The 18,765-nt window shown below is 65.1% G+C and overlaps 2 protein-coding genes across 10 annotated transcripts in view; one reads left to right on the forward strand and one right to left on the reverse strand.

Moving 5' to 3' along the window:
* STIM1 (stromal interaction molecule 1) overlaps positions 1-3,055 on the forward strand; it is a 94,658-nt gene extending 91,603 nt beyond the window's left edge. For all 4 annotated transcript variants that reach the window (XM_080564626.1, XM_080564627.1, XM_080564628.1 and 1 more), the window contains one exon: positions 182-3,055. In XM_080564626.1, the coding sequence (XP_080420752.1) occupies positions 182-731 (550 nt within the window). In that variant the 3' untranslated portion in view covers positions 732-3,055. The remainder of the gene's footprint in view (positions 1-181) is intronic.
* On the reverse strand, positions 1,121-18,155 carry LOC308180972 (sodium-dependent proline transporter-like). Of its 6 annotated transcripts, XM_080563460.1 has the most exons (14): positions 10,215-13,190; positions 8,032-8,163; positions 7,769-7,917; positions 7,522-7,571; positions 7,144-7,282; positions 6,915-7,049; positions 6,701-6,804; positions 6,406-6,530; positions 6,142-6,254; positions 5,631-5,765; positions 5,333-5,432; positions 5,103-5,221; positions 4,705-4,878; positions 1,121-4,425 (listed from the first exon to the last, which is right to left on the reverse strand). In XM_080563460.1, exons 1-14 carry the CDS (start codon positions 10,582-10,584, stop codon positions 4,285-4,287), a joined length of 1,986 nt encoding a protein of 661 aa, XP_080419586.1. In that variant the 5' UTR covers positions 10,585-13,190; the 3' UTR covers positions 1,121-4,284. The 6 variants fall into 6 exon arrangements, with proteins under 6 accessions (XP_080419586.1, XP_080419584.1, XP_080419582.1 ...); XM_080563458.1 differs by adding exons at positions 15,428-16,387; positions 16,517-18,155 and having other exon boundaries at positions 5,103-5,765; positions 7,769-8,163; positions 10,215-10,419; XM_080563456.1 differs by adding exons at positions 14,316-16,387; positions 16,517-18,155 and having other exon boundaries at positions 5,103-5,765; positions 7,769-8,163; positions 10,215-10,419.
* Positions 18,156-18,765: the final 610 nt, after the last annotated feature.

Below are 18,765 nucleotides of genomic sequence, written 5' to 3' on the forward strand. Positions count from 1 at the left end.
CCTTGCCCCACTCCTGCGTCCCCAGGGGCCGCGGGCTGGCTGCACGCCCCGCGCCCCCACCCTCAGCTGCTGCATCTGTGTGTGTGGGGGCCGGGGGGCCGGGGGTGGGGGGGTCCGCGGGGCGAGCAGCGCTAACGAGCAGCGCTAACGAGCTCTCCTCCTCCGCCTTCTCCACCCCCAGAGACTTAACTCGCTGCGACTCCGAGTCCTGCATCCCGCACCTGAGCGACCACCAGCGCATCCCCAGCGCGGCGCCCAAGCTGCTGGCTGCGCGCCCCAACCTGCTGACCAGGTCCATCGAGGAGGCTGCCCCCGCGCACCCTGCCCTCGGCGCGCCCACCCCCAACGGCGGCAGCCGGCACGCGGAGGCCTCCGCGCTGGGGGCTCTGCCGGAGCGCCTGCCCGAGAGCCCCATGGTGATGAAGAAGATGATGATGGTGAACCACGGCATGGAGAAGGCCTCCAGCCTCGGGGAGATCAGCCACCCGACAGCCGGCAAGCACAGCCACTCGGATTCGTCGCGGTCGCACAGCCCCAGCTCCACCGACCCCGACACCCCCTCCCCCATCTCTGACTGCCGGCCCAACAGCGCCAAGAGCACCCGCATCCCGCAGCTGGCTGCCAAGAAGAGCCCGGGGGACGAGGACAGCAGCTTGACGGGCGACGAGGTTGACCTCGGCCAGAGCAAGAAGAAGTTCCCCCTAAAGATCTTCAAGAAGCCCAAGAAGTAGAGAGAGGAGGGAGGAGGAGGAGGAAACGCACGGACGCGACCCGCTGGGCCCGGGGGCGGCGTTGGCGGCGGGGAAGCGCCGCGCCACCCCTCCCGGCCCCCACGGGCGCTCGGCAGCGCCCGCCGTCCTCCCCCGGGCGCCCTCCCTTCGAGTCGTGTCACCCAGCACCCGCGGCGGGAGGAGCCACCTCCACTTATTTATTTCCTGATCTCTGAGAAACCAAGAAGACGACCGCTCCCCCGAAGTCAGCAGCCACCCTTTCCCCCCTTCCCATTTCTGTAGTCCCCGGCTTTGCTGTGCATGGCTTCCAGTTACTCCTGCCTCCGCTCGGCCACACGGCATTTGGGTTTGGTTTCAATGTGGTTTTATTTTTTTATTTTTTATTATTGTTTTTGTTTTGTTTTTTTTCTCGTTTCTTCTGCCTCTTCCAACCTTTGCACAGGCTGTTTGGAAGGCCGGGGTGGCGGGAGCCTTGCCGTGGTGCACGCCGGTTGCCGCAGCCCCGGCAGCCCGGGCAGGGGGTGACGCAGGTGCCGGCGGTTGGGCCGACGTCGCAGCAGTTCTCCTTTTTATGAGTCACTTTTCTTACACCCTGGCCCCCATCGCTACGACGGTTGGGAAGGGGAAAGCCCTCTTTGTGCACTCTTGATAAGCGAGAGCAAGTACAGTACCTCCCGAGGGAGGGCCCTGCCCCTGCTGGTACTCGTGCATCCAGGCGCTGCGGCCAGGAGCGTGCTGCTGCTGCTTCTCCCACTCGCACCGGGGAGCTGCCGCCCGTGGGGTGCTCGCACCTCCCGCCCTGGGCAGCGTTCCCCCCGCCGGATGCGTGGCACCGGCAGCATCCATACGTGGTGCGGGGGTTGGATCCGGGGCAGAGGAGCCCCCGCCTGCCCCTGTCTTTGCTTCCCTGCCTGGGGGAGCAGGGCCAGGGCCAGGCCCCAGCCGGCGCTCGGCAGGGCGAGGAGCGCGGCCGTGTCCCGTGGGAAGCCTGGCGGAGGGAGCACCAGGGAAGGGCCGTCCCCAAGGGGCGTCGGGGCAGAGCCAGCCCCCGCTGCCACCTCTGTGCAAGGCGCCGTGCAGCCACGGCACCCGTCCCCAGGGCAAGCCCGGAGGGAGGGCGCAGGGCACGACCAAGCTGGGAGGCTGCCTCCAGCCGGGCCTTGGGTGCGTGGGGCTGGGTGCGTGCCCGGGGGGCTGGGTGCGTGCCCGGGGCTCTGCCCTCGGGGATGGGGCAGGCTGGGGTGGGTGGAGGGTGCTCACCGGGACCAGTTGGCAGCAGCCTCCATGCCTTGAGGCTGTGCTCGCTGGAGCCGAGGCCGGGCTCTGCCTGACCCCTGGGTACTGCCCGGGGCCCACCGCCGGTGCGTGCCCACAGCTGGGGCCGAGCCGCTGCCCCGGGGCCAGGCTGCTCCCCTGTCCTCCCTGGGAGGCTGCGGGTCTCATCCTGCAGCTTGGAGGATGCCTCCCAGGCACCTTCCCCAGCGCAGCTGCTAAGGGGAGGCCCCTGCCCCTGTCCCGGGCTGAGCCCTGCTCCGTCCCGGGGCCGGGTCTGCTCCCTCCAGCCCCAGCCCCAGCCCCGGCCCGAGGGACGTGGCCGGAGCTCCACCAAGCCCAGGTCCCGCTCCCGCCACCCCGTCCACAGCGAGCCGCTGGCCCTGGCCGCCGGCCGGCACCGTCCTGGGAGGCAGCTGCTACCCCGAGGCCGACCCGGGACTCACCTGCTGACGGCAGAGGCAGGTGCACATCCGCGAGGGGCAGGGAGGGAGGCCGGGCGGGATGCGAACAGCCCCTCGGGGCCTTGCTTTATGCCAGAGTAATATATACGTGTATGTTGACAATACAGGAAGGGCTATAAAGGTGTTTTTCGTTTTGTAGGTGGTAGTTAGACAATTACACTGTTGCTTTGAGATAAGTGAAAAATTCCTCTAAATGACTAAGTGCCTGCACTTCCCCGCGGCTGCTCCCGGGCGCGGGGACGGGGTCCCGGCAGCGGGGGCGGCGGACGGGGCGCTGCTCTGCCCCCGCCGTCGGCGTTGTCGCCGCCTCGGCCGGAGCCGGCCGAGGAGCGGTGCTGGACCCCCGGGAGGGCCGGGGAGGCCTCAAGGAGCCCCCCCGGGGCGCGCTGCCAGCGGGGGCTGCGGGCTGGAGCCGGGGCCGGCGGCGCTGCTCGCGGTGGCGGAGACCTGCGGATGCTTTCTGGAGAAGGGGTTGGAGATCCACTGAGCGGCAACTGTTGACGCGTCTGCCAACTCTTGATTTTTTTTTTTTTTGTCATTTCATAAAACTTTTAAATCCAATAAAGCATGTAGTATATTTTACGAGCAGCTGCCTGCTGTGTTCTTCACCCGCCCACAGACGTGGGGGTCCCAGCTGGGAGGGTCGGGGCAGGGGGTGCCCGCAGACAGCGGCCTCCCCGGGGCCGTGCCCCCAGCAGCCAGCCCGGCTCCCCCGCCCTGCCCCTCGGTGCCTGGGCCCTGCGGTCCCGGTGCTGCGCGCACAGAGCCCTCTCCCTCCAGGCCATGGTACGAGCCGCTGGGGCTGCCCCAGTAACGCTGCTGCAGGGACGGCCTCGTCCTGCCAGCACAGCTGCGGAGCCCAGCAGGAGCAGGGAGAGGGCGGCTGTCCCGGTACGAGGCTGGAGAGGCTCGCAGGAAGGACAGACGGACACTGGGACCGGGGTTAAGAAAATCTCCCTGGAGCCCTCGGCTTGCCCAGCTGCTGGCCTGGCCCCGGGCAATCTCCGAGGCAGCGAAGGGACGGGCACGTCCTGGCCGTTGCTCAGCCCTTGCCAGCACCTCACCCCGCTCGCACCCTCTGCTTGTGCAGCCAAAGCCAGCGGGACGCCAACACCCTGCGCCCCCCGGCAGCCCGGCACTGCGCCCCGAGGGGCAGCAGCAGGATGAGGCCCCGTGGGATGGGTCCCTGCAGCTCTGCAGGCACCACCATGCGTGGGCTCATCCCCGTGGCCCATCCAGCAGTGCCCATCGGTGGTGGTCTGGAGAACAGTTTATTGCAGCAGAAGCAAACACATTTGTGTGCTCGCAGCCCCCTGAGGCTCCAAAACCACCCAGGGCTTGCCCTGCCCCCGGCTCGGGATGGTGCACAGGGAGCTGCCCCTGGCCGTGCCAGCCCCCCTGGGGTCAGCGAGCCGTTCCCAGCACCACTGGGCTCGGAGAGTTGGCCCCTGCCCAAGGTGGCTGCCACTGGCAGGGGCGATGCCGCCAGCCTGCCCCCCCGGGACAGCGCTGGGTCAGGGCCAGGGACGTATGCAGCTGCCCCCAAAGCCTCTGACGGGACACGACAACTACCCAGAGGTGGGCAAAGGGCTGGAGCGCAGCCCAGGCAGCCGCTGCTGCTCACGGAGAGTCCCTTAGAAACATTTTTTGGAGCATGTAGAACATTTCCAGGAAAGAGAATTAAAACGTGCTGGGATCAGTGGTTAATGTCCTCCGGGACCGTGTGATGGCGCAAGGGGAGCCTCGTGCACCAGCAGCCAGCCCCCGGCCGGGCGTCCCCATCACCGGCGGGTCCCGTCTCTGGGACTGGCATCAGCTTAGGTGTTGCTGTCGGGCTGCGCGCTGAAGTCGCTGCTGGTCAGGGTGATGGTGAACGGCACGTTGATGACTTCCGCGGACACATCCCGGGCGCTGGCCGTCCTCCAGGAGTTCAGGGGCTGGGTGGCTTTCTGGATGCGCTGCAGGTGGGCAAGGGTGAGCAGGGGCTGCCCTGAGCCCCCCCAGGGCACAGGGCAGTGTCACTGCGGGAAGGGGACAGCCGCAGGCGCGGCCACCGAGGGGCTCAGACCCCACTTTTCCTCCAGGCCCTGTGGCTTCAGCCCTTTTTCTCTCTTGGGGATGGAAGAGCATCACCTCCAGTCCGTTGCTGCCCGCTCCCTTCCCGTCCCCATCCCCTCTGTGACCTCGTCCCTGTCCCCGTCTCCGTCCCCGTGCCCCTGCTCCCCTCACACACTCACGTCGCTCAGCGTCCCCGACTCGCGGCACAGGGCCACGGTGGCCCAGAGCGGGATCTGCAGGCAGGTGAGGACGCCCATGCAGACGCCCAGGCTCGTGCCCCAGGCCGGGTACACGTAGGAGCCGTAGCGCAGGGGCACGCCGTACATGTCCAGGAAGGTGTAGATGAGCGTGAACTGCAAGGGCAGCGTGGGCAGGAGTGAGGGGATGGCGCAGCACCACAGGGACCCAGGCCGGGGCCACCCCAAGCCGCCTCCGGCAGCCACCAAGGGGCCCAGGACACTGGGACTGGGGCAACCCTGCTCCAAATGTGCAGCAGGAGCGGCCCCTGGGAGGAAAGGCAGGGAGAGGAGCTCGTCCCCCCTCAACACTCGGCCTCGGGCGAGCGCCCGATGCTTACCAGCAGCAGACAGGGCGTGAAGAAGACCCAGCACACCTTGAAGTAGCCCAGCATGTGGCTGCACCAGGGTGGGCACCGGCAGATCATGTCCCTGATGTCCTGGCAGAACTGGTCGATGCCTGCAGGCGCACGGAGGAGACGCAGGTGTGACCACCCCACGGCACTGCCCCAGGGCTGGAGCACCCCACCACGCACCAGAGCCGGCTCCAGCGAGCCCCAGCCCCGCTCACCGTAGCAGAAGGAGATGCCGAGGCACATGAAGAGGGTGATGATCACCAGCCCAAAGCCGGTGCTGTACGTGTCAATGAGGGTGAACCAGAAGATGCCTCCCTGCGAGGTGGTGAGGGACAGGGTCAGCACCTGCGGCCAGGGCCACCGCCCGTGCCAGGGCACACGCTGGCCTCTGTCCTCCTGCCCTGGGACATGTGCAGAGGCCCAAGAGGAGAGGAGGCCAGTCCCCAGCCTCCACCCTGGTGTCACCCAAGGGTGCTGGGTGCTGCAGGATGGGGGTGCCGGGGCCCAGCGAACCTGGGTGATCAGGAGGAGCCCCAGCAGGTAGAAGGAGATGCAGAGCACGCCCAGGAACAGCGTCTTCCTCCTCCACACACGCAGGGCCGGGAACTCATCCAGGATGGCTGTGGTGATGCCCTCGATGTTCCCAAACTAGGGGATGGGGAATGTCGGTGGGAGGGGGACGTCACGGCCCCTGCTCCACCAGGATAGACCCCATGGGGGGACTTTGCAGGGCACGGTCCCCACGTGCATCCCTGCCCCTGTGACACCAGGGTCACGCGGGGAGCCCAGTGCCAGCGGTACGCAGCTCCATCCCTGCCCACCGCCCGGGGGCAGCCTCCCCCATGGGACGTGGCTGCCCCAGGAACAGCCCCACACAAGGAGCCTCCATAACCCTGGCCCCGGCCCTGGCCTCGTGCTCCCACTCTCTGCACATTGTGCGGTCTGCGTGCCCAGGACGGGGTGTACCTGGCACCCCAAGGCCAGGCACGGGGCAGGACTTGGGGCTGCTCAGGGTGACAATCACCATAGTGTCCACTCCGAGCGTGAAGAGCATCAGGAAGAAGAGGATGGACCAGAACGGGGAGCCAGGCAGCAGGGAGAGCGCCTCGGGGTATGCCACAAACGCCAGCCCGGGGCCTGAGTGAGGGGGACGAGGGGAAGCATGAAGGACAACCGTGGTGGCAGGGGCCAAGCCCAGCAAGCAGGTAACCAGGCTGGGCGTGAGCTCAGCTGCACTGGGATGTCCCTTGGCATGGCACACGTGTCCCCCCCCTCCCCAAACCCATACCTGAGTCGGCGACGCTGCCCACGGGGACGCCTTTCTTCAAGGCCATGTGCCCCAGCACCGAGAAGATGGCGAAGCCGGCGAAGAAGCTGGTGCAGCAGTTGCCGAGGGCGATGACCAAGGTGTCCCTGCCGGGGAGGGCATCACAACCCCACGTCCATGGGGCAGGGATGGACCCAGGAGCATCCGGACAGGTCCACACATTCCCGTGGACTGGATCTCCCCATCGCCCTCCTCCCCCCCCAGCTGCAGCTGTGCCCCACCAGCCCACGTCCCCCAGCGCCTGCCCCAAGCTCACCGGATGACGTTGTTGTCAAACTTGTTGTAGGATGCCATGGAGAGCAGCCCCCCAAAGCCGATGCCCAGGGAGTAGAAGATCTGCGAGGCCGCGTCGCTCCACACCTGGGGGCACGAGGGCAGGGGAGGCTGCAGGGGTCCCCAGCCCGGCCCCACCGCCCCCCCCCCAGGGACGACCGCAGGCGTCGGGGCCCCCAGCCCCAGCGTGGGGTTACCTGCGCGCTCCGCAGCTTGCTCCAGTCGGAGGAGAGGTAGAAGCGGACGCCGTCGAGGGAGCCGCTCAGCGTGGCCCCCCGGATGATGAGGATGAGGATGACCAGGTAGGGGAAGGTGGCCGTGAAGTATACCACCTGCACGGGGCACGGCACGGCTCGGCCCTGCTCTGCCCGCGCGGCAGCCCTAAGCCCCCGCGGCGCCCCCGAGCCCCGGCTGCACGCGGCTCACCTTGCCCGAGCTGCGGATGCCCTTCATCATGCAGAGGAAGACCACGATCCAGGCCGCCAGCAGGCACAGGGCGAGGGGCCACTGCACGGGGCCGGGGTCCCCGAGGCCGGAGCTGTGCGTCACCCCCAGCACCTGCTCTCTGCGGCACGGGGACGTGGGGACACAGGTCAGCGGGACAGGGGATGCAGCGGGCGGCACCGGTCCCAGGAGTCCCCGTGCTGCAGGGCACTCTCGCCTCCGCTGCAGTGTCCTCAGCCACCCCTCCACCGTTCACAAAGCCTCCGGCACCACCGGCTGCTGCCCATGGGGCTCAGCCCCGGCCCAGGGGAGATGGGGCCACGGGCGCTGCCTGGGCACAGCGCCCCCCCCCCGACTTACTTCCAGAAAGCCTCGCTGGCGCTGACGTGGGTGGTGCTCCCCGATGCGTTCTGCAACAAACCATCATCACCATCGCCATCATCCTCCCCGCCGCCCCTCCCGGCCCCGGCCCAGCCCCAGCCTGACCCGTCGGCCCCCTCCTCTTCTGCTGCAGGCAAAGTTTGCCCCCAGGGGAGCCCCCCCGGGCCCCCTGCAGCGTCCGGCCCCGCAGTCCCAGCCCGGGCACCGTGGCCCCGGGGACACCGACCCGGCAGAGCTCCGCGTTCCGGGGGGCATCGCAGGACCAGGGCAGGGGGCTCTGGAAGGACGAGCCCAGGTAGTAGAAAGTCCAGGCGATGATGACGTTGTAGTAGAGGGACACCAGGGAGGACACGATCAGCATCCCCACGCCAACGCCTGCGCCGGGAGAGAGGGGCTGCCTCAGCACGGGCCCGAGGGGCTGCGGGGGGCAGGGACCTGCCCGGGGGCTGCGGGGGGCACGGGGAGAGGCACCCCCAGCCCCGGCCCTACCTCGCAGGATGGGGCAGCACTTCCAGACGGTGATGGGCCCTGCGGCCCCGTACTGCCCTAGGCTCAGCTCCATCAGGAAGAGGGGCAGCCCCGTGAGGAACAGCATGATGAAGTAGGGGATGAGGAAGACGCCTGGGGGGAGGAGAGGGGCAGCGGGTCAGGGGCGCGGTGGGCACTGCGCCGGGGTCCAGCACCTCCGCGGAGGGCAGGCGTGTGGTCCCGCACCCGCAGCAAGGACACGTGTCTGGGCAGGGAGCAGGGAACCCCCCCCGGGGGCTGCTGGCTCCGTCCCACAGGCTGTCCTCGTCAGCCCCACGAGCCCCACAGCAGGGACCCGAGCCAGGAGCCAGCGGGACTGAAGTGGGTGGGCGGTGGAGACGCAGCCGTGGGTGCTGCAGCGATGCCCAGGGCTGTGGGATGTGCCTGCAGCAGGTCCCAACGCTTCCTCTGGCGATTCTTTATCGGGGGTGTGGTAACAGGACTAGGGGTACCGGCTTGCAACTGAAAGGGGGCAGGGTGAGGGGAGGCACTGGGAAGAAATTCTTCCCTCTGAGGGCGCTGAGGCCCTGGCCCAGGCTGCCCAGAGGAGCTGGGGGTGCTCCAGCCCTGGCAGTGCCCAAGGCCAGGCTGGGGGGGCTGGGGGCAGCCTGGGCTGGGGGCAGGGGGTCCTGACCAGGGCAGGGGGGATTTGGGTGGGCATTAGGGCCCCTTCCAACCCAGACCATTTGGTGATTCTATGATTCACTATCTCCAATTTCCTTTACAGAGCTTGCCTCACCAACCACCGTCACAGTGAAGGAAATCCTGCCTGCTGCAGCCTCAGCCAGGCCAGGTTTGTGCTGGAAGAGGACCCTTCCCAGGGCTGGAGCTGGCACCCCCCAGCTGGCAGCCAGATGCAGCCCAAGCCCACGGCACGGTGCCGCCAGGCTCTGGCGCAGGCATTGCTGATCCCAGCCGCGCTGCAGCTCTCCCCCAGCTCTGCCCCGGGCCATGCCCACGGGCAGCCCCTGTCCATGCCCAGGGGCCTCGTGGCCGCAGCGCGGGCGGCAGTGACATCCAGCGGCGCGCTCACCCACTGCCCTCGCCCCGAAGGAGGGTCCGGGGGGACGCAGGGCTCCAGCAGCAGAGCCTGTCCCTGCGCCGCCGCCTTCCCCAGCCCCAGGGAGCGCCCGGCTACGGCACCTCGCTTCTCCTTCCCCCTGCACCTCCTGCACGGGGACATTTGGGATTTGGGGCTGCAGGAGGGGAGGGACGAGACGCTTCCACCCGCAGTGAGCCCCACACCTGTGCCCCGCAGCACAGCGAGTGGCCCCGCCGCCAGCAGCACCCAGAGCCCAGCCCCGAAGGCCAAATTCCTCCTGGCATGAGGCAAGGTGCAAAGCTCAGCCCTGGTGAGTCCTGTCCTGCCGAGGTGCTGGCACGTCCCCAGACCCGCGCAGCACCACGGGGTGGGCAGGGACGGCCGGTGCGGGGCCGGCCGGGGACACCTGCGTGCTGGGGGCGGCTGGGGCCGGGGGCAGAGGCCACGGGGCCGGGCAGGATGGGCGCTCGCGGGGCCTCTGTCAGCGGGGCGGCGCGGCCCTCCGCACGGGGAGATGGCAGGAGGCAGCACAGCGTGCCCAGAGGCACGGCAGTGCCAGCAAGGGCAGGACACGGAGAGCGGGGCCTTGGTCCGGGTGCAGGAGGAACCATCTGGAGACGTCAGAGCGGCAGCAGCAGCGAGGGGCTCACGAGCAGCCTTTGGGGAGGTTTCTTTCGGGGCAGCGCCGCGTCCTGGGGCGTTAGCAGCAGGCAGGGCTGCGTGCTGAGCCCGCCTGCACTTTGTCCTGCCCCAGCAGCGCCTCACCATCATTCCCCCTGCTTGGCTGCCAGCCCGGCTGGGACGGCGTGGCCGGAGCGGGGACGGCGCTGCGGCGAGCGGGACGGGTGGGCACCCGCAGCACCGTCCCCCTGAGCTGGAGCCAGCTGGGGCTGCGGGCAGGAGGTGGCGGCGTACCAGCCCCTGCCACCCAACGCTCCCAGGGGGACGTCTTGCACCCACAAAGCATCCTTCACCTCGCAGCGGGATGCACAAGGCCCAGAGACCGCTGGCACACGCGTGCTCCCCCCGGGGAGCGCAGCCCCTGGCCCCGGCACGCCGTCCCCCCCCCAGCGCCCATGTTCCGGCCCCACGCTGCACCCACCTCCTCCGTTGCGGTAGCACAGGTAGGGGAAGCGCCAGACGTTGCCCAGCCCCACGCAGTAGCCCAGGCAGGACAGCAGGAACTCGTACCTCCCGGCCCACGTCTCCCGGGGAGGGCCGGGGGCCGGGGCCGGGCTCTCAGGTGGGGCTGGGGACTCTGGCCAGGGCTGGCCGGCGATCGGGCCCCCCGCCTGGAAGATGTTCACCTGCGGAGGGGAGCAAGGTGTCAGGGACCACTGGCCGTGGTCTGCAGACCCCGCGAGGCTCCTCGGCAGGGCCCACGGCCAGGCTCTCACTTGGGTTCCTGAAGGTGCTCTGGGGTCCCACAGGATGCACGCTGCAGGAGCCCGTGGTGCCCCCACGTGGGGCATGGGGGGGTCCCGCACAGAGCTCCCTGCCCTCCCCAGCCTGCAGTAGCCAGGCGCAGGGCCGGGGGCGTCCGAAAGCCCTGCCGGGGGCTGGTCCAGCAGAGCCACCCGCAGCAGAAGGTCAGCAGCTGGTGCTCACCCCCAGCGAGGGGTTCCCAAATCCCAAATCCCATCTCCCAGCCCCAGGCGCACATCCCAGCCCGGCCCGCGTTACCAGCAGCCTGCGGGGCCCGGACACCCACGCCAGACACCCCGAGCTGCTTTAGCCAGCCCCCAAGCAGCGAAGTGGTTGCATGGAGCCAGCCGAGCCCTCCCTTCACCTGCTCTGACCCTGCTGCCCCCAGAGGAGAGGAAGATGAGGGCGATGGGGTGAGGAAGACGCCCTGTCTTGCACCCAGCCCCGTCTCAGCACGGGTACTGCCAGGACCAGCGGCACCGAGCCCTGTGCTGGTGGAGGAGGGCTGCAGGGGCTGCCCCGTGCACACAGGACCTGGGGCGCGTGCCCAGGACAACACATCCCACCCGGACCCCAGCAGAGGCAGCTCTGGGCAGGACAAGGGCTGGGGGGCAGGAGCCAGTTTTTTAATTTCCTATCGGTACCACACCAGATGCAGGCGGCTGCTGTCATCACAAGAGCGCAGAGCCGGCACGGGACAGAGGAGGTGCCGTGACTCAGTGAGCCCTGTCCGCGGGACACCGCGGGGGAGCAGCGCTCGCAGGAGCTCGGCGATGCTCAGTGCCGAAGCAGCGCCGTGATTCACCGACCGCAGAGCCGGAGGGGCCCTCTGAGAAGATCAGCTCTGATCTCATGCACGGCACGAGCCAAGGGACGGGCCGCCTGGGGTGTCGGCGCTGCAGAAACGGGCCCAGGGCTGTGCAAACCCCCTCAGTGGGGCCGTGTCCCTGCCCAGGCTGGAGGGGGTGGCCCGATGTCACCGTGTCGTGCACGACACCCTTCTCCTCGGCTCACACCACCCCCTCTCAATCAACGGGATGGGAAAGTAGTCTGCAAACCCAGCTGCATGGGAGCGCTCCCTCCTCCAGCTCTGCAGTCCCCAGAGGCTGCAGACACCACGCACCCCAGCCCCTGCCTCAGCCGCGTCCCGTTGTCCTCCCGTGCCTGGGTGCTGCTGGGGCTGCTCTGCGGGGAAATGCCACGGAGTGCCCTGAGACACGGGCGTTTTGGGGCTGCTCGGGGACAACGGGCTCTGCAAGGCACTCCCGGCCCCGCGGCAGGGGGTGTCTGCTCCTGTGCAAAGTCCATGGGCACAGCGCAGCTTCCTCCTGGTGCCCGTTCCTGGCAGCGCCTGCACCCAGGTGAGCTCGTGTCTTCCAGAAACCAGGCAGAGCCTCCCCGGGCTCCTGCCCACGAGATAGCAGATATCAGCGCTGACTATCTGTGCGTGATTGAAACAAACTGCAGATTAGCTGTGCCACCGGGGCAGGGCCGCCCGAGCGGGCTCTGCCTCTTGCCTGGCGCCGTGTCAAAGCCAGCCGCCCCGCCAGGGCCAGCGGGAAGCGCAGCACAAAATTCCCCGTGTGTTTACAACAGCCAGCCTGGGCACGGGCCTTGCAGCCCTGCTGCGGCTGACATCTCCTGGGGATTCCCGCAGCCGGGGTCCTCGTCCCTCATCGCCCAGGGCGATGGGAAAGTGGCTGACTCTACAAAAGGGGGCCACCCCTCCTGCCTCCCTGCTGCTTCAAACACGGCAGGCGATGAATGCGCGGCACCTTCTCTGAAAGGTGAGGGGATGGACGGGGACTCAAAATGCTGCCTGCAGCTCGGGCTGCCACAGGGCTCCCGGGGCTTTCCTGCTCCCACGGCGCTGCTCTTGCCCTTCTCGTTCACGTGCCCAAAGTGCCCATGTCCCAGCCACGGACAGGGCCGTTAACGCGGCTGTCCCTGCCCCCAGTTCCCATCGTGTGCTGCAGGCACTGCAGCTGCCCTGGGAGCACCCTGAGCGCCCGCCGGCCCCGTGGGACTTGCTCCCAGCCTCCTCACCCTGCCCAGCGCTGCCCCGTGCGAGCCGGGGGCTCGGGGAGGGCGGCAGGAAGGTGCCGAGGCAGCATGGTCACCCCCAGCCCCATCTCCCCCAGCGCTGACGTGCCCCACGCTGCTGGGGGTCAGCGGGGAGCTGCGACCCCCTCACTTTGCCCATCCCTCTCCCTCTGCTCCCCAGAAGGGAGCCGGGCAGCACGGGCTCGCAGGCAGCGCCCAGCAGAGCCGCTTGCCTCTGGCTGCAGCACCGGCCTTTGGGTGAACGCCCCAGGGCAAGGGAAAGCAGTGGGGTCATCTCAGCCCTTCACAGAGCTGCTCCGTCCTCTGCAAAGCCTCAGCCCCGGGAGAGGAGAGCTGCCCGCACCGGGCACAGCCTCCCCAGGCGGGTGGGAGACCTGCCCTGCGCCCAAGGCGACGCCGGGCTCTGGCCACGGTGTGCACCATGAGAAATCCCAGCCGCCCTGCCGAGACGAGGTGTCTGCCCGTCGGGGATGGACGAGGGGCACCGGAGCTTCGCCCGGCACTGCCTGACCGCGGAGGGATTGCACGGGGATCCCAGCCGCGCTGAGACCCAAAGGCTTGCCATCACCGTGGCCTCTGGGCTGCGGCGTCTAAGGGACAACATGCTGCGGAGCCCCCCGTGGGATCCGGGTATCCCCAGCACTGCTCCCACCACACCTCGCTGGGGGTGCGGCTGTGAGCGGGCTGGGGACAGCGACCCGCACCCGGCAGGTCCCCAGCACCAGGACCCCGGGGCAGGTCAGGGACGTTCCCCAGGGCCCTGGTCCTACCGTGGGCTCCGGCGGTGCGCTGGGGGCCGGGAGCCCCGGCGTGTCGAGGTGCCCGGTGCCCGGCATTTCCTGCTCGGGAGGCAGGGCCGGGCGGCCAAGCTCACCTGTGCCAGGTGCAGCTCCGCCCCAGCACACGGCGGGACCTGCTGCGATGGGACCCACGGGACCTGCTGCGATGGGACCCACGGGACCTGCTGCGGTGGGACCCACGGGACCTGCTGCAGTGGGACACATGGGACCTGCTGCAGTGAGACCCATGGGACCTGCTGCGATGGGACCCACGGGACCTGCTGCGATGGGACCCACGGGACCTGCTGCGGTGGGACCCATGGGACCTGCTGTGGTGGGACCTATGGGACCTGCTGCAGTGAGACCCACAGGACCTGCTGCAGTGGGACCCATGGGACCTGCTGCAGTGGGACCCATGGGACCTGCTGCAGTGAGACCCATGGGACCTTGGGTGGCTGTGGCCACACAACCCCTCCCCAGACAGCTCACCCCACTCCATTGTGCAGCCAGGGGGATGGGAGGCATCGCTCCCTGCTCAGTGGGAGCTGGGGGCCAGCTGGGCTGGCTGTGGGGACGTGGTTTTGTGCCAGGCTCCCCCAAGCCCTGCCTGAGCCACGCTGCTGGAGCACCCTGGTGCCTTCTCCACCCACGACCCAGCACAGGAGGGGCACGGGGGTACGTGGGGCTGCAGCACTGCAAAGGTCCCGACCCCGATGCAGAGGAGGGGGTCGATGGTGAAGGTCTCCCACCCTGTGCTGTGGAAATGAAGGCATGAGGAGAAGGGGAGGTGGCACTGAGGGACACAGGGGGTCTGCTGTCCCCTCCAAGCCAAACAGCATCCCAGCAGATGGAAGGAGCAGTTTCAGGAATGGCTCTAACTCCTTTTCCTGGTTATCTGTGACGGCTGCATCCCCCAAAACACCCACTATTGTTACCCTGTTTTCCCAGTTAGTGTCTGGAAAGCCAGCTGAATAAGGCACAGAAATAGTGGCATGCTTCTTCTGGTGGGAGGCAGGCTGCTGCTGCCTGCACATGGCTCAGCAGCGGCAGCAGCTGCTGAAAGAGCTGAAGTTAAAGCTGTGATCTACCCACGGAGGAGTCAGTATTTCTCCTGCAGCCTCCCCGTTCCAGCCACTGAGTCATCTTCTGCTCTTGTCAGCGTTTCTGCCTCCTTTCCTCTGCACCTTCCAGGGGACACCGGCTCAGATCCCTGGTCCCTGCTACACGCCAGCTTCTGTCCATCTCTCAGTATTGCATGCATTTTTCACAGCTGATGCACTGGCCCTGCCTTTCTTTGGCCATTTCCATGACACTACAGCTGGAGCCAGCTGTTTCTAATCTCTGAACAGAGCAGGTTCCTCAGAAGCAGGAAAAAAAACTTGAACCAGGGCAATTCCCCCACCACAACAGGGAAGGGAGAGTGGAGAATGACTTCAAATATGGATTCAGGTCTTTTTAACCAAGAACCCTTTTTCTTCAGGATGAGAATGGGTCTTGAGTTGCCCAGTTGCACACTAAGCTGGTGACCCTCTGAAAATGTATAAAGGCTGTGTGGGTTGACTGCAACTGAACTCAAGAGAGTAGGAAAAGGAAGCTCAACATGAGAGGAAACCAAAGGAAGAAAGAGTCATTCTGCGCGGTGACTATGGTCGCCTTCCTCTCGTGCCATCTGCCAGGGCGCTGCTGTGGTGCTGGGGCAGGGCGACGTCCTAGAGCTTGCAGGAAAGCAGTCTCTCTCTTCTAATGAGCAGCAGTTCTGCAGATTTTTCTGGGTCAAGGAATTCACTGTAATTCCATCCAAAAGAAGGGAATGAAGAGGTATTTTTAGCCTGGGCTATTTTGGCCGTCTTGTTTATGACACTGCCTTGCAAAAAGTTGCCCCAGGACAGCTGAGGGAGCAGTACTCGGAGTCAGCAAGTTAGCATAAAGTATTGTGATGCAAAACAGCCAGGCAGTGGAGGATTAGACTCTTCCACCTGTATTTTCTCCTTACAGACCAGATCCCACAAGAACCACCCGCGAAACGGGGAAGATGCTCACGACTTACACTGTAGCCCAGAGGCATTCAGAGCCGGCGTCGCAGAGCAGCACAGGCCCTCTTGTCCCTGGCAGGATTAAGACAGCTCTGTGCAGCTCAGTCCGTGACTCAAGGCCTCCACCTCGCTCTCATGGTTTCCCCTGCTTTTTGGCCAGAAACATTCCTCAAGCCTGACAGCTCTCCACTTGCTCCAGGACCGCTGCCAGCTGGGCAGCCTGGCACCACTGTGCTGCGAGGATCCTCAGGATGCGTCCAGCAGGCGACCTACAAGCACACAGCGCAAGCCAGCAGGACAGGGGAGAGCAGATCTTTATCAGGAGAAGCAGGGAGAGCCTCCCTCCTGAGGGCACCGAGTGCTCCTCGGGTGGTGGGGAGTGCCAGCACGAATCCCCTCCTCTGGAAGAAAGACGTGGACTCGAGACCTGCCCGGCTGCGCTGACCGAACAGTCAGCAGTACTACCAGCAGTATGATCCCAGCTCTTTGAGAAGAGAGGCCTGAACTCTGTTCCCTGCTGGAAGGAAGCTTTTAGACCCCTTGGTCCAGAGACAGGTCAGCATCAGGACACCACACAGCTCTAGGGTGAGGCAGGATGCAGATCTCCGCATCTCCCTGTTGGTCCGTCATCCCCGGGGGCCTGCAGAGCACGCCAGAGCGCTGGACGCACGCCCAGGCCGCCAGCTGCCTGCGTGCTGGGTCGGACACGAGCGTGTGGGCAAGAGGTGGGAGCCGTGCACTCCTTGGTACGGCGGTCCCCTGGAGCCACAGCAGGATCAGATCCTCTGTTTTGTGGCTTCACATTACGTGACTTTGAGGTGCTGAGACAAACTCGGTTCAGTTCTGAGTCCTGCCCCAGCTCAGCGCTGGTTTCCCAGCCGGGAAGGGCTCGATTCAGCCGTGTGGCTGAGGTGCCGGTGTCTCGGACAGCCTGCGGCAGCCGGCTCAGACAGAGGAACTCTCGCTGTGGAAACCTGTAACAGGAACCCGTTAGCACAGAAGCTCCACTCCAGCCACAGCTGTCTCAGAGCTGGGTGGAGGTAAAGTGTTGTGCAGCCTCAGGAAGTTTGTTTTTCATTGCCACATTTCCTTCCAAAACTCACCTCTCAGGCGTTGGGTTTATCGTGTTCATTCTGATCTTGCCACAGCCATGCTGGAGGGGAGGAGGCTGGTTTTCCTCTGCAGCAGTTTAACCCATGACGTACAATCACATCCTCATAAAATGAAGCAACTACTCCACCTACTATTGTTTTACCAAAAAAGAGTGAGCAAAACTCAAAGAAGAAGCACTTGAGGGCAAAGATCCAGGAACACAGCACAGGCTTCAAACGTTTCAAGGTGCATTTTTTTTCCTTCTGTAGGCCTTTTTCCAATCAAGTAGAGAAACAATCCCAAATTTATTCCCATTTCCTGACCAGTTCCAAATATTCCCTGCATCACCTCTCTGAAATGAGAGCTTTTTGGGCTGCCTGCCTCAGTGCAGTGTTTGTGCTTGGAGCTCTGAGGCTGCGCGGGGCTCTGCTGGCCGGATGGTCACTGGGCATCGTCGGAGCCAGCCTTGATGCTGATCAGTAATTGCCATTCTTGCTCTGAGCTGTGATGAAACCAACACCCTCATGTGTTCAGTGTCATTTAGTAGTAAACGGGGCTACACCTGGCTGGCGGATGGCTACCAGCAAGGGGCCCCAGGGCTCAGTCCTAGGGCCAACATTTTTATCAGTGAGCAGGATACAGGAGTGGAATGCATCCTCAGCAAGTTCGGTGACAACACTGAACTGGGAGGTGCTGTTGGCTTCCTGGAGGGATGAGAGGCCTTGCAGAGGGATCTAGATAAATTGCAGCATTGAGCAATCATCAATGGCATGAAGTTCAATGAAGGAAAATGCTGGGTTCTGCACCCGGGACAGAGTAATGCAGGACACAGGAACAGAACGGGAGATGAGTGGCCAGAGAGCAGCTCAGCAGAAGGAGCTCTGGGGGTGCTGGCTGACAGCAGGCTCAACGTGAACAGCAGCGTGCCCTGGCAGCCAAGAGGGCAAACTGCATTTTGGGTTGCATTAAACACAGCGTAGCCAGACAGCCAAAAGAGGTGGTTCTCCTGCTTTATTTAGAATTGGTGTGACTTCAGCTTGAATATTGCATGCAGTTCGGGACTCCACAATACAAAAAGGCTGTTAAGTTACTTGAAAGCATCCAGAGGTGGTCAACAAAGCCGATAAAAGGGCTGGAAGGCATGTCCTATAAGGAGAAGCTGAGGACGCTTGGGGTGTCTGCTTTGGAGAAAAGAAGGCTAAGAGGCAACCTCATCACTCTCTACAATTTCCTGAGGAGGGGAAGCACAGAGGGAGGTGCTGGTCTCATCTCCCTCGTAACCAGAACACGGAATGGCATAAACCGAGGCCAGGGGAGGTTCAGACTGGACTTGAGGAAAAATGCCTTTACCATGAGGGTGGTCAAACACTGGAACAGGCTTCCTAGCAAGGTGGTTGATGCCCCATGCCAGTCAGTGCTCAAGAGAGATTTGGACAATGCCCTCAATAATATGCTTGGTCAGGCAGTTGGACTAGATGGTTTCCAAAGGTCCAAGTGAGCTATCCTACCCTATCCTATCCTATCCTATCCTATCCTATCCTATCCTATCCTATCCTATCCTATCCTATCCTATCCTATCCTATCCTATCCTATCCTATCCTATCCTATCCTATCCTATCCTATCCTATCCTATCCCATCCCATCCCATCCCATCCCATCCCATCCCATCCCATCCCATCCCATCCCATCCCATCCCATCCCATCCCATCCCATCCCCAATAACTGAGCTGCCAGCTGTTGCATGCCACCAAAGCTGCTGGGCTCTCCCTTGGAGACCCACAGGGTGAGCCTCAGCCGGAGGCCACCTTGCACGTCGGGTGATTGCATTCTCATGAGGCAAAACCCGACGCTTCCTGTGCGGTGCTGCGTTCGCCCCAGCTCCCCCTGTCCCGCTCACACAGGCGGAGGCCGCGCTGCTTGGCGCTGTCCCTGTGCGTGGGTGCACCTCTCGGGTGGAGGAGGCCCCACCGCTTCTGTGCGGGGAAGGAAGATGCCATAAATGCTAACTGCAAGATGTTATCATGCCGTGTTAGACAGCTGCTGGTGGCTGCTGGCTCACAAGGCACCCAGAGTACGTTAGCAGAGGAAACGTTGACTTTGGGGGTTGCATTACGTGTATAAACCTCAGCAGTGCTTTGGGCGCTTTGAGGCACCGCTGTCCCTGGGTGCTGCCTGGACTCTGGGACACTTTCTGTCCCTCTGTGGGGAAAAATTTCTGCAGATGGGTGTGGTGGTTGCTCACCCTCATGCAGCACGGGGA

This window comes from Anser brachyrhynchus (assembly GCF_964034855.1).
Source record: "Anser brachyrhynchus genome assembly, chromosome: 1".
Taxonomy (NCBI): Eukaryota; Metazoa; Chordata; class Aves; order Anseriformes; family Anatidae; genus Anser; species Anser brachyrhynchus.